The sequence below is a fragment of the Pseudophryne corroboree genome, chromosome 7 (genome assembly GCF_028390025.1).
Source record: "Pseudophryne corroboree isolate aPseCor3 chromosome 7, aPseCor3.hap2, whole genome shotgun sequence".
Taxonomy (NCBI): domain Eukaryota; kingdom Metazoa; phylum Chordata; class Amphibia; order Anura; family Myobatrachidae; genus Pseudophryne; species Pseudophryne corroboree.
This window is the reverse complement of record NC_086450.1, coordinates 291579853-291597433: the sequence shown is the minus strand read 5'-3', so window position 1 is coordinate 291597433 and position 17581 is coordinate 291579853. Positions and strand designations below refer to the sequence as shown.

The window sequence follows — 17581 nt, the reverse complement described above, 5'->3', positions numbered from 1 at the left end:
CCCTCACAACGGTTGGTGACGCATTTTTCTAGGATGCAGTCATTTCGACCGAATGAATACGGTTTTCCCTTTCTTTGCAGGTAGAGGAAGGTGAAAAGGTAAGAGGTCAGCAGCCTTTTCCAGTTCGCAGAAACAGGAATCATCCTGTGTTTCTACCGCATCCACCGCATGTCGCTGGGTCTATCTTGCGGGAGCCCACACCGGTTGGACCACGTCTAATACTCTTCAGTCAGTCCTGGAACGGACATGGACCAGTGAGTTTAATGAATAGAGTCCCAAGGGGGATATACTGGAGTTTCCAGACGATTCCCCTCACTTATTTTTCAAATAAACCTTTCCAATTCTCCTCTGGACGGGGAGGTAGTATGCGACACCATACAAGAGTTGGGTCAGGATCAGGTCATTGTCCTGCTGTCCCGGTCACACAAAAAAAAAAAGGATAAAAGCTGTGATTCAAGCTTTTTCGTGCTTCTAAGGCCGGAAGGCTCGGTCAGAACAATTCCAAACAATTTCTACTTAAGAAGTTGAACTACAAGATGGAATCTCTCTGGGCAGGGATCTCCAATTTGTTAAGGCGAGAGAGGGTCTAAATACGGTTCTTCCGCATTAGGCTTACCTGGTTTTGCTATTCAGGATTGTCAGTGCCAATTCACTGGAGTGATGGTGGTATGATGGTTTTCTTCAATAGTAAAAGAGTCATTATTACTCTGTACTGGGACGCTCTCCGGCGTACGGGGAGGGCAAGAAACAAGTGGTGCAAAACGTTGTATTATCCCTGACGGAGCTTCAACAAAGTGGATGGCTCCTAAACTTACCAGAATCACGGTTGATCCCAACGACGCTGTTGTCGGCGTTGAAAAAGATGTTAGATACAGGACTGTTGAGAGTTAGTTTCTTCAAATGGAAAGAGCTTTGAAGATCCAGAGTCGGGTCAGATCTACAACAGTGTTAATCCATCAATACGTTCCATTGATGAAAAAAGAGTTGCGGCCTACGAGGCCATTCAGTGAGCAGGTTAAATGCTAGAGAGTTTTTAGCGGGACCAATTGGACATGTGGTCCGGGTCTCACCTGCACATGCACCGGAAAATAATCTTATCTTCCAGGACCAGAAATTCTCTCCTGTGGTGGCTGCTCAGTTCTTACCTCCTAGAGGGCCGAAGGCTCGGGATCCAGGATGGGATCCTGGTGTCCATGGATGCAAGTCTCCAGGGCTGGGGAGCAGTCATTCAGGGGGGAACGAATTTCCGTGGAAAATGGTTAAGCCAGGAAGCTTGTCTGTACATAAACATTCTGGAACATCTTGTTCGTGGTTTGCCCGTCTTAACTGAGTCGGACAACATACAGCAGTGGTGTACGTAAACCGCCAGGACGGATCGGAGATCAGAGCGGAGATGGCAGAAGCCACAAAAGTTTTCCACTGGGCGGAAAGGGCATGTAAACGCTCTGTCAGCGATCTTCATTTCGGGTGTAGACAACTGGGAAACAGACTTCCTCAGCAGACACGATCTCCATTCAGGAGAGTGGGGTCTTCATCAAGAGGTCTTTGCAGAAGGGTCAAGTCGTTGGGGAATTCCTCAAATAGACATGTTGACGTTTCGCCTCAACAAGAAACTTCAAAGATATTGTTCCAGGTCGAGGGACCCTCAAGTAATAGAGGTGGTCGCCCTGGTGACACCGTGGGTGTTTCAGTCGGTCTAGGTGTTCCCTCCACTTCCACTCATTCCAAGGTGATAAAGAGCATAAGTGGAACAAGGGTTCAGGCGATACTCCTTGTTCCAGACTGGCCAAGGAGGGCCTGGTATCCAGATCTTCAGGAATTGTTCATAGAAGATCCCTGGCCTCTTCCTCTTTGAGAAGTCCTGTTACAACAGGTGCCGTGAGTGTATCAAGACTTACCGCAGCTGCGTTTGACGGCATGGCGGTTGAACACCAAATCCTAGCCCGGATCGGTATTCCCAGTGAAGTCATTCCCACACTTCTTCAGGCTAGAAAAAAAGTAACGGCAAAGCGTTACCACCGTATTTGGAGAAAATATGGGTCTTGGTGTGATTCCAAGAAAGCTGCTACGGAGGATTTTCCGTGGGGGCGGTTGCTCCATATTTTACAAGCAGGTGTGGATGCGGGCCTAAAGTTAGGCTCCATTAAAGTACATATTTCGGCCTTATCAATGTTCTTTCAGAAAGAATTGGCCTCCCTTCCAGGTATACAGACCTTCTTGAAGGCACACCCAACCTCCCTTTGTGCCCCCTGTGGCTCCATGGGATCTTAATGTGGTGTTGCAGTTCCTGCAATCTCATTGGTTTGAACCTTTACGTAAGGTTGCATTAAAATGTCTTACTTGGAAAGTAGTCATGATGGTTGCCTTAGCATCCGTAAGGCGGGTATCTGTATTGGCGGCTTTGTCTCACAAAAACCCCTATTTAATCTGATAGAGCGGAGTTGAGAACTCGTCATCAATTTCTGCCAAAAGTGGTTTCACGTAAACCAGCCTATTGTGGTGCCAGTGACTACTGACACCTTGGCGGAATCGAAGTCTCTCGATGTGGTCAGAGCTTTTAAAATCTATGTCGCCAGAACGGCTCATGTTAGGAAATCAGAGGCTCTGTTTGTGCTATGGGCTCCCAACAAGATTGGGGCTACTCCTTCCAAGCAAACTATTGCGCGCTGGATCTGTACTACGTTTCAGCAGGCTCATTCTTCGGCAGGATAGCCGTTACTGAAATCGGTGAAGGCCCATTCTACTAGAAAGGTGGGATCATCCTGGGCGGCTGGCCGAGGGGTCTCGGCATTACGGCTTGGCCAAGCTACTACTTGGCCGGGATCAAACACCTTTACGAAGCTTTACAAGTTTGATACCCTGGCTGATGAGGACCTCTTGTTTGGTCATTCGGTGCTGCAGAGTCGTCCGCACTCTCCCGCCCGTTCTAGAGCTTTGGTATAAACCCCATGGTTCTTGAAGCATCCTCTAGGACGTATGAGAAAATAGGATTTTAATACCTACCGGTAAATCCTTTTCTCTTAGTCCGTAGAGGATGCTGGGCGCCCGTCCCAGTGCGGGCTGTATCTGCAGTTATTGGGTATGTTTACACACATGGGCCCTTATTCCGAGTTGTTCGCTCGCTAGCTGCTTTTAGCAGCATTGCACACGCTAAGCCGCCGCCCTCTGGGAGTGTATCTTAGCTTAGCAGAATTGCGAACGAAAGATTCGCAGAATTGCGAATAGAAATTTCTTAGCAGTTTCTGAGTAGCTCCAGACTTACTCAGCCATTGCGATCAGTTCAGTCAGTTTTGTTCCTGGTTTGACGTCACAAACACACCCAGCGTTCGCCCAGACACTCCCCCGTTTCTGCAGACACTCCCGCGTTTTTTCGCACACGCCCAGAAAACGGCAAGTTTCCGCCCAGAAACACCCACTTCCTGTCAATCACAGTACGATCACCAGAACGATGAAAAATCCTGGTTATGCCGTGAGTAAAATACCTAACTTTTGTGTAAAATAACTAAGCTCATGCGCTCTGCGAACCATGCGCAGTAAGCGACTAATCGCAATATAGCGAAAATCGGCAACGAGCGAACAATTCGGAATGACCCCCATGGTGTGTTTACGTCAGCCTGTTGCTGATGATGTTCATGCCATGCCATGGCATGCGTTATGCTGTTATTGGTTGTATTTACACACACAGGTTGTGTTGCGCTTTATGTCAGCGTATTGCTGCATTTTCTGCATGCCATCGGCGGGTGTTCTATTGAATGCCACGTCCTGCGGCATACTGAGGTGTGAGCTGGCAAGATGCTCACCGTGGTTTAACAATAAATTCTTTCCTCTAAATGTCCATCTCCCTGGGCACAGTTACTTAACCTGGAGACTGGAGGAGGGGCATAGAGGGAGGAGCCAGTTCACACCCAATCAAAGTCTTATAGGCCCTACACACATGCCGATTTTCTGAAAGATATGAACGATCTCGTTCATAAATGAACGAGAACTCGTTCATATCTTTCAGTGTGGAGACTCCAGCGATGAACGATGCGCGTCCCCGCGCTCGTTCATCGCTGGTCTCCCGTCGGCTGTGCATGCAGGCCAATATGGACGATCTCGTCCATATTTGCCTGCACTTCAATGCAGCCGCGTGACGTGGGGAGTGAAGAAACTTCACTCCCCCCGTCACTGCCCCCCCGCCGCCGGGTCGCTCGTCGGCCGTATCGGCCGTCGGGCACCTCGGCGGCGCATCGGGAAATGTGTAGGGCCCCTTAGTGCGCCTATGTCTCCTGCGGATCCCGTCTATACCCCATGGTTCTTGAAGCATCCCCAGCATCCTCTACGGACTAAGAGAAAAGGATTTACCGGTAGGTATTAAAATCTTATTTATTTTTTTCACAGTTGAAAATCGGGGAACAAAAGGTATATCTCAAAGAGAGATAAAAATAGCAATGAATGTGGGGAAGTTGGAAGCCCGCATGCTGTGCCGTTTATTAGAGAAATGCATGCTTGTTAAGGTGAGCTATGTGTGTACAGTACGTATACGAATATACTTTTTATGTATAATTGTGCATATCCTTATCACCACCCTATTTACCCACAAAACCGCATCTCACAATAGTAAAAATTGTTAGTCCAGTAACAAGTCTTAGACCTATATTGAAGTAATATAAATATAGAAAAGTGCATGCTGCACAGTGTACCATCAATTATTCCAAACTATGCGAGCTTTTAAGGCTTCTTTTAGTGTATGATGTACATCTGATGTCAGAGCACCTACTGTTTATTTGTCCTGGGTACCAGTGTTCAGTCCCAGGCTTTATCGTGGTTAGGCAGAAGTGATTATTGACTGGTTCTACAAATATTGCTTTGCTTTTGACTAATATAGGTCAGTTCAGGAGAGTCCTGTAATACTGGCAGGCTGAGGATGAAAGATGCAGCACAGGGTAGCTTTATATAGCCAAGTAATTTGATAATACTATATAATCCTTTTTGTTTTGGTTGTATTGCATCATTTCTCCTACATCAAGGGACACTGGACAATAGGGTTGTTGGCTGTGACTGCGGAACTGGCACTTAAACAAAATCAAACTGTAGCTGTAAATTCTAATCTACTCCCGCCTCAACCCCTAGCATTCCAGTAGTTAGGGGCCTCCAGAGAGGAGCACGTTTATTCTGTAGCTAGTTAGGTTTTGTTTGATACCTTAAGGGTATGTCCTGTTTGGGCCCAAAATACTATTGCAGGTGGGAAAAACACGGTCTTCTTCCTGTGGCTACCCAAATAACATTCCACGTCTTGGGGCCTATCTCTTCTTTTTGCGCTCACACGGTGGGGAGGTCTTATAGAGGTCAGTCTACCAGGATGCTTCTTCCCCGACAGGGATTCAACACCTAAAAGCAGATTTTCTGTTGCCGACAGATGATCAGGAGCCAAGGCTCCGGAGAAACCTAGTGCCTGATGAGGTCTCTTCTCACCAAATCCGGTCAATGGTCGGGGGCCGATTGTTTCAGTTCAGAGACCGGTGGGTGGAGTCATCTAAAGATGCCTGGGTTGCTGGACATCATTTCCAGAGGTTATGTAATCGACCTTCGGGTTCCAACACCACAGCGTTTTTTCACCACTGCTCTTCCCCGGGATACAAGAAGAGGGTAGCATTGCACCAAGCTATCAATTCTCTTTATTTCAGAAGGAGTTACTATTCTGGTTCCAAAACGAGACCGGAAACGGTTTCTATTCCAACTTCTTTCTTGTTCGGAAACCAAAGTGTTCCTTCCGGCCAAATCTCAATCTCTGCGCTTTAAATACCAGGCTTCAAATGGATTCCCTCTGCTTGGTGATACCACAACATAAAGGCCAACAAATTTTTTGCCTCACTAGATGTCGTGGTTGCGTATCTTCACAGTCCTATTTGGGCAGGTCATAACACACAAACTGCTCACTGTCAGTTCCAGGCCCTACCATTCAGAATAGACAGGGCCCAGTGGGTCTTCACCAAATCATGGTGGTAATAGTGAGTCTGCTACTCAAGTGTTCCAATAATACCTTATTTAGATGATCCGCTCGTGAAGGGCGATTTTGATTTTGTAGTTACTAATACACCTAGAGCGCATAGTACAGGTGCTTCCAGGGATGGTGCAGGGTTTCTCTGCACCCTAGGCAAAACTTCAGCCTATCGCCCCAAACCCACACACCAGTACCTACTTTCCAGCCTCAGGGGAAACTGTGGTGGTAGCAGCATGTTAGTAGTTCAACAGCAGCCATCTGCATTAAGTTTGCTCAGGGACCAGATGGCTTTCGCGGTTGATGCTATGACTGTTCGATGGGACTTTTGTCTGGTGTATCTGTTCCCGCCAATTGCAGTGTTACCCTGTATACTCAACGGATCAAGCATCAACAAGTGACTGTAATCCTTATGGCTCCAGATTGGCCACGCAGATCCTCGTATGACAACTCACAAACTGTCAGCCGCTGTTTTGTCCACCGGTAGCACAGTGGGTTCTTAATCTGGTCTTATTAGCTCTCAAGCAATCCCCTTTTGATTCAGCGTATCTTCAGTTCGTTACTTGGAAGCTGGGCTTCCTTATAACCATTGCCTTAGCTAGGTATGTTTTAGTGTTTGGGTCATTGTCTTGCAAGCCGCCTTTCCTCGGATTCCATGATAGAGCGGTTCTCTGTACGGTTCCTACATTCTAGCCGAAAGTTGTTTCGGCTTTTCACTTAAACGATCTTCATATGAAAAGGTACTTTTATATACTAAACTACAATAAATTGTAGTGTCTTTGCTACAAAATATTGGGCTGATCATGCTATGTGGTTAGTAGACTTTTAAAAACTATAATCAAGTGTAAAATTTGTTACCATTAAATTATTTTCTCTGATTCCATCTGGGGGACATTGCTCACTATGGCTTGTCAGAGAGTCTAAAGGAGCTGGCACTTAATAAACTAGTATAACTTTAAGATCAAGCTCCTCCCCTGTGTGACCACTGGATCAATACAACTTTAAATGAAAGGCAACAAGTGTATGTGCAAACCAGCATAACCAATCAACAAACACTGAGCTTAAGGTTGAGAAAGCAGATGGAATTAGAAAATAGATTTTACCGGAGTACTTAGCTTCCACTGCTGCCAGTTTTGAATGGAAAATTAACACCTGAAGCTAAGTTTTGGTGAAAGTCTGAACTATAGATCAGGTAGCTGCCCGACTCAACCGTTTCTCAGAGGCACCATGGTGCACCATCCAAGAAGCACTCGCTGCCCTGGTAGAGTGCGTTGACACCCTTGCTGCCCAGGAAGCCTAGCACTGGAAGAAGTCTGAAGGATAACTAATCACATCTGCCTTGCATTGGACTGCTTTTCTGGAGTGAATTTATCCTCCGAAGCAAGGAAGTCCAGTCCAAGTACAAACAAAAGTCTCAAACCAAATCCAGAAGAGCCAACTTCCCTTCATCTGCAGAAAAAGACAACCAATTTCCTGGTTGATATGGAAAGCCGGCACCACCTTTGGCTGGAACGACTGAACAGTGCACTAAACCACCTTATTATCCTCATGCAAGACTAGGAAAGGTGACTTGCAAGACAAAGCCCCAAGTTCCAAGACCCAATAGCAATGAGAGAAAAAAGTTTCCAGGTCATAAACTCTAACTTAACATCCCTCCTAAAAAAAAAAAAAAGACCAAGAAATGGGAAAGACAAAAAACAAGTATGAAACCCTTGTTTTTTCACACCACAGAACGTGTCTCTTCACACATGGGGGTAGTTCTGGGCAAAAACATGCTTCCGAACCCACAACATGTTTTTAGCCCTTAACAGACCTTCAATAGCCATACCATAAAACCAGCTGAGGAAGGTACTGGTGAAGGAATGGACCTTGCCGCAGCAGATCTAGATGTAATCGAAGACTCCAACCAGGCCATTTTGAAGACCTCTGCATACAAGTGCCACAGGGGCAAATCCATAGCCACCAGGATCACCGGTATATCCTGTGCCTTTATCCACTTGACTACTTGAGGCAATCACAGCAAAAGCCATCTGGAATGAGCACAAAACCTGGGAACCTTGCAGTTTGTGGAGAGTCATCCTGAGGTTCACCTCTGGCAGACCCTACTACTGTACAAGCTGTTGGAAGATCTCCAGGTGAAAAGGCCACTCCACCTGCAAGATAGTGTTCCTCCTGAGCAAATCCACTTCTACCCCTGGGATGAACACAGTGGAGAGCGCCAGAACGAATGTTTACGACCAAGTCCGGATCTGACCAACCTCCGCCACTTCCCTGGCAATCTGAGTATCTCTCCCCCCCCCTCCCAAAGTTGTTGACAAATGCCACCACTGTGATATTGTCTTACTGTATTCTGACTGGTCTGCTTTCCAGAACAGACTGACACTGGGCAGAGGAAAGTGGCCTGAATCTCCAAGAGCATTGATGGACAGTGTAGACTCCAGAGGAAACTAACAGCCCTGCAGGCAGATATGTACAGTCAAGGCCCACTAACCCAAAAGATTGGCGTCTGTGGTCACAGTGACCCTGGACGGAGTCACCAGAGACCTGCCCCTGCTGAAATTCTCCACCACCACTGAAGTAGCTGACAAGTACTCGGCGACAGGCAGAGCAGTTGAGAGACCAGCTGATCACAGGAGCTGGACCAGTCTTTAAGAATTTTCTACTGGAACTCTCTGGATTGTAATCTACTGTATGGGAGTACAGGTGACCAACTGCCTCATCAGTTTCATACACAAGAGGATGGAGGTGAAGTCAGAATCTACCGGACCAACCCTGAAGGGAAAAAAATCTTGTCCTCTGGAATTAACACCCTCTGAATGCTGTTGTTGAAGATCAAACTTGGCTAGCATGTGTTGACTGCATCAGATGGCACTTCCTGAAGTCCAGGATCCAGCCATGTTCCTATGACACCTGAACTTTGTTTGAGAGGACTTGACAACAGGAGAGCCAAGTCCGCCTTGATGAGAATATTATCCAAGTAGCGCACAATGGTAATTCCTTCCACCCTTTATCCCTCCCTCATGAGTTTTGTAAAAAAATAAATAAATAAATTCTGTGCCTTGGACAAACCAAAGGGCCCCCCTCCCCTAACACACATAAACACACACACACACACACTGTCAGGCACCTTGGGCCCAGAGTCTCTGCCCATAGGCACTGCGGATGTGTGCATGAAAAATAATTACAATGAAATAAAATCTAAGGCAAAAGAACACTGATGACCAGTGGTTGCAGATGGAAGGAGTTCTGTCTTCAAGTTATACTAGTTTATTAAGTGCCAGCTCCTTTGGAACCTTTGACATTCCATGTTGAGAAGCGTCCCCCATATTGGAAGAAGCAGAAATGTTGGAAGATATTCTTCTTTTATTTTTAGGTAATATGCATAAGACACCAAATACCTTTTATAGTTGCCTACTGTATAACAGATGTTCTTTCATTTCATAGCTTCATATGTTTGTCAGGTCTGATTCTAGATGACTACAATATGTTCTCTAGTAAGATCATACTACAGTATGTTTTCTGTAAATGCCTGTATTGATAATATACTCTTGTCCCTTTAGGGTTTCATGGAAGATGAAGGGCGCCAACGGACAACTAAATTTATTTCTCATGTTTTTGTTGAGGAAAGTGACTTACGCAGACAGTTTTTGGAGGAAAAAGCAAAAAGCGAGAAGTTATCAATGTTTAATTTTGCACTTCCACAAAATGTGGGGGATGACAAAACCGTGTCTTCTGAAAATAATCCACCAAAAGAAACAATGATCTCTGATGGTGACCCCGAAGAATTGCAAAGCAGCAGCTTGCCCAAAACAGCAGAAACATGTATTTTTCTGGATAGTCATACTGTCAACACAAGTACTCCACTGCCTACATCAAAAGGTGAGAGCCATTCTATTTCCATCAGGTGCCAAATTATATAGACTTTGTTTTATTAACCCTCTAGAGGGCACTGTATATTTTAGTAATCACAAAGACTTGTACTGTTGATTATATTTAACCATCACTCTGCAGTTATACATTGCTTGGGTATATCCCCTACATTATAGCGGCCATGGAGTTGAAAATAAATACATTTATATTACATGCCTGGAAATTGGTCATGGCAGTTGGGAATTCCCAACCATGTTGTTAGTTTGATTTTAGGACAACTTGGAAAGAGTTTCTAATACATATGGAAAGAGTAGGAGTTGCATTAAATGCATTCTGGGGGTGTTTTTTATTTTATTTTTATTTATTTTTTTACTAATGACTTAACCTGCCTATTATAACTGCTTTGGAATGCATCAAGGAAATACAGTGAATGGTAAGAATACTTCTGCATGTGAGGCATGAGGGTAGAATACATTTTTAATCTAATGCTGCAACCCTTTTTATACCAATTTCACACAGGAAACTCCCTAAATCCCGGCTTTTACCTGGCATTTGAGTGCCGAGTCATTTTGCCGGTCTCAGCCAGACCCCCCTTTCACACAGAAAAGCAATTTACTGAAGCAGTTCTACCTAGTAATTTGCAGGACAACTGTTATTTCTACTGTGTGAAAGAGCCAACCTGGGTAAAAAAAATCCTGGGTCGAAGTTCCAGGATTTTCGATCTAGGCTGACCCTTTTACAGAGAAATTGACCTGGGTTGACTCTGCAAATGACTGGGTAAAAACCTCTGTGTGAAAGGGATACTAAAAAGAAAAGGTGGTCTTCATTGCGTCTCTCTGCTTTATACACAGCTGGAGTGACCTGTCCATTAATTCTTCACTGTAGAAATAATTAAAATAGGAATGGGGAAGGATCTCGCCTTTCATGATGCTTGCTCATTTGAAAGATAACACTCGGCTTTTTTAAATTATGTAGCCCCTTGGTGGTTATTTTATTATTATTTTTTTAACATTTTTATTAAAGCTTAAAAATTACTTACACAGATATTGTAAGGAATAAAGGTGCGGTTATAAAAGAGGGATAATCACAGAGAATGGTGTAATACATGGAATATGCTATATAAGGTTATCAAGACGATTATGTAATCAACTAATAGTTTCTATCATATAGAAGTTAATTACAGTAAAGATCAGGATGACAAATCAAATCTGTAAGAACCACTGAGAATAGGTGCTTCGCCGTCTCCCCCAACCCAACCCCAACCCCAGCCCCTAAAAATATATATATACTATATATCAAAAATTGACTAATAATGTACAATGGTCAAGACTAAGTATCACTTCACAATTGTATCGGGGGGATCATTGGCTGCAATATGGAAAAGATACCAAGACCATTTCTGTAAACCATGGTGTATTTGGGTCCTCAATGGAGTAGAACGTGTAGCTACAGTATGTAGCTTTCCCACATAAGAAAAAAATATTCAATTTTATGTTTTTTGTCCAAGATAACCTCAGCCCAATTTATTCTTAACAAGTAATGTAGTTTAGCTTTAAAAAGCAAAAGTGAAGGTAAGAGCGGACGTAGCTAAGTCTGCAGAATAGTTTTACAAGCTTCTGCACTTATTGCCAATAAAGGGCGCCCACCACCCTGCATGATGTGGATATTGAGGGGGAAGTATACCAAACAAGGCCCATTTTGGTATGAAAAAGATATAATTGACCAAATTGTCTATAGAGTAGTTATGAACCTGGTGCCAAAAGCCTCAAATTATGGGACGTGCCCAAAGGCAATGGTATAGGTCCGCAGACCGAGTTCCACACTTACAGCAATTACAATTTGGTGAATCTCTGATCAGAAATCTCCTATGCAGGGATAAATAAGATCTGTGCTGTATGCTTAAGAACATTGCATTGTAAGAAGAGTAGGGTAAAGAGTGCAGGCCTTAGCATGAAACCGAAGTAGATCATTTGCAGATACATTGGAGAGTCATTTAAGCCAAGCGGTGAGACTCTTAGGAGAGTTATCAGTTATAAATGTGGTCTGAAGACAAGTATAAATTGTTGAAATGGCTCTACCTGCTAGGGATAAACCTTAGCAAGAGAGTATCGAACAGATTATCCCCTGCACGTATTTGCATACATGTCTTGGTCGCACAGCCAGTCCTTAAGATACCTGAAGTGGGTAGCATAAGAATACAAGTGGACGTTAGGAAAATTAATTCCGCCATGGGTTCTTGTCTGTTGCAGTTTGTTAAAACCAATTCTTGGGTGTTTCCCATTCCAATTAAACTTCTTGAAAGTGTAATTAATTAGTTACACATTATATTTATTTAGAAGAAAGCAAAAAAGGGAGGACCTGAATGGGGAACATCAATTTTGGAAATTAGATCATTTTTATAAGACTTCCTCTGCCAATATATGATAAGAGTAAACCTTTTTGACCCTCCAGCTCTACCGATATGGACCGAATTGCAGAGGAGAAATTAAGGTCATAGAGAAGGTGTGGGTTACACAGAATCCGCACACCGAAAAATGTTAAACTTTTATTTCTTAGCCCATGTACAGTAATAGGGATATTTTAGGTAAATGGAATGTGAGAACAAATATACGACCAAGTGACACAAAGGGATCCTATACATAAGCAGAACATCGTCTGCGAAAGCAATTAGTTTAATTTTCTTATTTCCAATATTGAGTCACTAAAAATAAGCACTATATTGTTAAATTCAGAGTAAGGATTCAAGAGCTAAATTTTATTAAAAGGGAAGAAAGGGGACACCTCCGTCTTTAAACATAGTTATGGGATTACTACAACAATCATTAATCAATAAGGAGGTATAGGTGTTGGATGTAATAAAATTAATAAAAGAGGGATCAATCAGTCGTAATTGAAGGACAGTGAGTAGATGCGGCCAGAGAACCATATCAAAAGCCTTTGTGGTATCCAAGCTAAGAAGCATGTTCTGTGTGCGATTCTCACCATGAGATGCTACTGCTGCCGCTAAAGCTGTACTGATCCCCTTCACCAACTGCGTGTTTCTGACAAACCCAAGTTGATGTTCCGTAAGTGAGGTAACAGTAAATGAAGCCCCGGGCCATAATTTTCGCAAGTAATTTGATATCTGTATTAAGTAATGTGATGGGTCTGTAAGAATCAATCAGCTGAGAATCTCTATGTGGTTTAGGGGTCGTTACTGTATAAGAGTCATTAAAGTGTTGGAAGACAGTGTTGTTATTAAGAATATCATTGCAAATAACAGAAAACACAAAGAACATCTAGCGCACTCAAAGATACCATGCATCAGTGAATTTAACAATAATACAAAATTCACCCTTAATTTCAGCTTGAGGGTGTTAATCTGATGGTTTCCAACCTCCAAATGGATCAATATCTGAAAGGTGTGTTTCTCTTATCCCAAGAGATTCTCACAATGATTGGGTTTTAGAGAAACACAAAAGAAAACAAATATAGTGTAATATTTCTTTTATATCATTAATTGTAAATTTCTCTAACGTCCTAGTGGATGCTGGGGACTCCGAAAGGACCATGGGGAATAGCGGCTCCGCAGGAGACTGGGCACAAAAGTAAAAAGCTTTAGGACTACCTGGTGTGCACTGGCTCCTCCCCCTATGACTCTCCTCCAAGCCTAAGTTAAGATTTTGTGCCCGAACGAGAAGGGTGCAATCTAGGTGGCTCTCCTGAGCTGCTTAGAGTAAAAGTTTAAATAGGTTTTTTTATTTTCAGTGAGACCTGCTGGCAACAGGCTCACTGCATCGAGGGACTAAGGGGAGAAGAAGCGAACTCACCTGCGTGCAGAGTGGATTGGGCTTCTTAGGCTACTGGACATTAGCTCCAGAGGGACGATCACAGGCCCAGCCATGGATGGGTCCCGGAGCCGCGCCGCCGTCCCCCTTACAGAGCCAGAAGACTGAAGAGGTCCGGAAAATCGGCGGCAGAAGACGTCCTGTCTTCACTAAGGTAGCGCACAGCACCGCAGCTGTGCGCCATTGCTCTCAGCACACTTCACACTCCGGTCACTGAGGGTGCAGGGCGCTGGGGGGGGGCGCCCTGAGACGCAATAAAAACACCTTTTTTGGCAAAAAATACATCACATATAGCTCCTGGGCTATATGGATGTATTTAACCCCTGCCTATTTTTACATAAAAAAAGCGGGAGAAAGGCCGCCGAAAAAGGGGCGGAGCCTATCTCCTCAGCACACTGGCGCCATTTTTTCCTCACAGCTCCGTTGGAGGAAGGCTCCCTGACTCTCCCCTGCAGTCCTGCACTACAGAAACAGGGTAAAACAAGAGAGGGGGGGCACTAAATTGGCATATAAATATATACAGCAGCTATATTAGGGAAAAACACTTATATAAGGTTATCCCTGTGTATATATATATATATAGCGCTCTGGTGTGTGCTGGCAAACTCTCCCTCTGTCTCCCCAAAGGGCTAGTGGGGTCCTGTCCTCTATCAGAGCATTCCCTGTGTGTGTGCTGTGTGTCGGTACGTTGTGTCGACATGTATGAGGAGGAAAATGGTGTGGAGGCGGAGCAATTGCCTCTGTTAGTGATGTCACCCCCTAGGGAGTCGACACCTGACTGGATGGTCTTATGGAAAGAATTACGTGATAGTGTCAGCACTTTACAAAAGACTGACGACATGAGACAGCCGGCAAATCAGTTAATACCTGTACAGGCGTCTCAAACACCGTCAGGGGCTCTAAAGCGCCCGTTACCTCAGGTGGTCGACACAGACCCAGACACGGACACTGACTCCAGTGTCGACGGTGAGGAAACAAACGTATTTTCCAGTAGGGCCACACGTTACATGATCACGGCAATGAAGGAGGTTTTGAACATTTCTGATACTACAAGTACCACAAAAAAGGGTATTATGTGGGGTGTGAAAAAACTACCCGTAGTTTTTCCTGAATCAGATGAATTAAATGAGGTGTGTGATGAAGCGTGGGTTTCCCCCGATAAACTGCTAATTTCTAAAAAGTTATTGGCATTATACCCTTTCCCGCCAGAGGTTAGGGCGCGTTGGGAAACACCCCTTAGCGTAGATAAGGCGCTCACACGCTTATCAAAACAAGTGGCGTTACCGTCCCCTGATACGGCCGCCCTCAAGGAACCAGCTGATAGGAAGCTGGAAAATATCCTTAAAAGTATATACACACATACTGGTATTATACTGCGACCAGCAATCGCCTCAGCCTGGATGTGCAGTGCTGGGGTGGCTTGGTCGGATTCCCTGACTGAAAATATTGATACCCTGGACAGGGACAATATATTATTGACTATAGAGCATTTAAAGGATGCATTTCTATATATGCGAGATGCACAGAGGGATATTTGCACTCTGGCATCAAGAGTAAGTGCGATGTCCATTTCTGCCAGAAGAGGGTTATGGACGCGACAGTGGTCAGGGGATGCGGATTCCAAACGGCATATGGAAGTATTGCCGTATAAAGGGGAGGAGTTATTTGGGGTCGGTCTATCGGACCTGGTGGCCACGGCAACGGCTGGAAAATCCACCTTTTTACCCCAAGTCACCTCGCAGCAGAAAAAGATACCGTCTTTTCAGGCTCAGTCCTTTCGTCCCCATAAGGGCAAGCGGGCAAAAGGCCACTCATATCTGCCCCGGGGCAGAGGAAGGGGAAAAAGACTGCAGCAGACAGCCTCTTCCCACGAACAGAAGCCCTCCCCCGCTTCTGCCAAGTCCTCAGCATGACGCTGGGGCCTTACAAGCGGACTCAGGCACGGTGGGGGCCCGTCTCAAGAATTTCAGCGCGCAGTGGGCTCACTCGCAAGTGGACCCCTGGATCCTGCAGGTAGTATCTCAGGGGTACAAATTGGAATTCGAGACGTCTCCCCCTCGCCGGTTCCTGAAGTCTGCTTTACCAACGTCTCCCCCCGACAGGGAGGCGGTATTGGAAGCCATTCACAAGCTGTATTCCGAGCAGGTGATAATCAAGGTACCCCTCCTACAACAGGGAAAGGGGTATTATTCCACGCTGTTTGTGGTACCGAAGCCGGACGGCTCGGTGAGACCCATTTTAAATCTGAAATCCTTGAACACTTACATAAAAAGGTTCAAGTTCAAGATGGAGTCACTCAGAGCAGTGATAGCGAACCTGGAAGAAGGGGACTATATGGTGTCTCTGGACATCAAGGATGCTTACCTCCATGTCCCAATTTGCCCTTCTCACCAAGGGTACCTCAGGTTTGTGGTACAGAACTGTCACTATCCGTTTCAGACGCTGCCGTTTGGATTGTCCACGGCACCCCGGGTCTTTACCAAGGTAATGGCCGAAATGATGATTCTTCTTCGAAGAAAAGGCGTCTTAATTATCCCTTACTTGGATGATCTCCTGATAAGGGCAAGGTCCAGAGAACAGTTAGAGGTCGGAGTAGCACTATCTCAAGTAGTACTACGACAGCACGGATGGATTCTAAATATTCCAAAATCGCAGCTGATTCCGACGACTCGTCTGCTGTTCCTAGGGATGATTCTGGACACAGTACAGAAAAAGGTGTTTCTCCCAGAGGAGAAAGCCAAGGAGTTATCCGACCTAGTCAGGAACCTCCTAAGACCAGGCCAAGTGTCAGTACATCAATGCACAAGGGTCCTGGGAAAGATGGTGGCTTCTTACGAAGCGATTCCATTCGGCAGATTCCACGCAAGAACTTTTCAGTGGGATCTGCTGGACAAATGGTCCGGATCGCATCTTCAAATGCATCAGCGGATAACCCTGTCTCCAAGGACAAGGGTGTCTCTCCTGTGGTGGTTACAGAGTGCTCATCTCCTAGAGGGCCACAGATTTGGCATTCAGGATTGGGTCCTGGTGACCACGGATGCCAGCCTGAGAGGCTGGGGAGCAGTCACACAGGGAAGAAATTTCCAGGGCTTGTGGTCAAGCATGGAATCGTCACTTCACATAAATATCCTGGAACTAAGGGCCATTTACAATGCCCTAAGTCAGGCAAGACCTCTGCTTCAGGGTCAGCCGGTGTTGATCCAGTCGGACAACATCACGGCAGTCGCCCACGTAAACAGACAGGGCGGCACAAGAAGCAGGAGGGCAATGATGGAAGTGGCAAGGATTCTTCGCTGGGTGGAGAATCATGTGATAGCACTGTCAGCAGTGTTCATTCCGGGAGTGGACAACTGGGAAGCAGACTTCCTCAGCAGACACGATCTTCACCCGGGGGAGTGGGGACTTCACCCAGAAGTCTTCCACATGATTGTGAACCGTTGGGAAAAACCAAAGGTGGACATGATGGCGTCCCGCCTCAACAAAAAACTGGACAGATATTGCGCCAGGTCAAGGGACCCTCAGGCAATAGCTGTGGACGCTCTGGTAACACCGTGGGTGTACCAGTCAGTGTATGTGTTCCCTCCTCTTCCTCTCATACCAAAAGTACTGAGAATCATAAGAAGGAGAGGAGTAAAGACTATACTCGTGGCTCCGGATTGGCCAAGAAGGACTTGGTACCCGGAAATTCAAGAGATGCTCACGGAAGACCCGTGGCCTCTACCTCTAAGAAAGGACCTGCTCCAGCAGGGACCATGTCTGTTCCAAGACTTACCGCGGCTGCGTTTGACGGCATGGCGGTTGAACGCCGGATCCTGAAGGAAAAAGGCATTCCGGATGAAGTCATCCCTACCCTGATCAAAGCCAGGAAGGATGTAACCGTACAACATTATCACCGTATTTGGCG

At 45.4% G+C, this 17581-nt stretch overlaps 1 protein-coding gene across 3 annotated transcripts in view; it reads left to right on the top strand.

Annotated features, from left to right (window-relative positions):
- Nucleotides 1-17581, top strand: part of GTF3C1 (general transcription factor IIIC subunit 1) — a 489121-nt gene that overhangs the window by 74573 nt on the left and 396967 nt on the right. For all 3 annotated transcript variants that reach the window (XM_063934225.1, XM_063934223.1, XM_063934224.1), the window contains 2 exons: nucleotides 4381-4496; nucleotides 9541-9859. In XM_063934225.1, the coding sequence (XP_063790295.1) occupies nucleotides 4381-4496; nucleotides 9541-9859 (435 nt within the window). The remainder of the gene's footprint in view (nucleotides 1-4380; nucleotides 4497-9540; nucleotides 9860-17581) is intronic.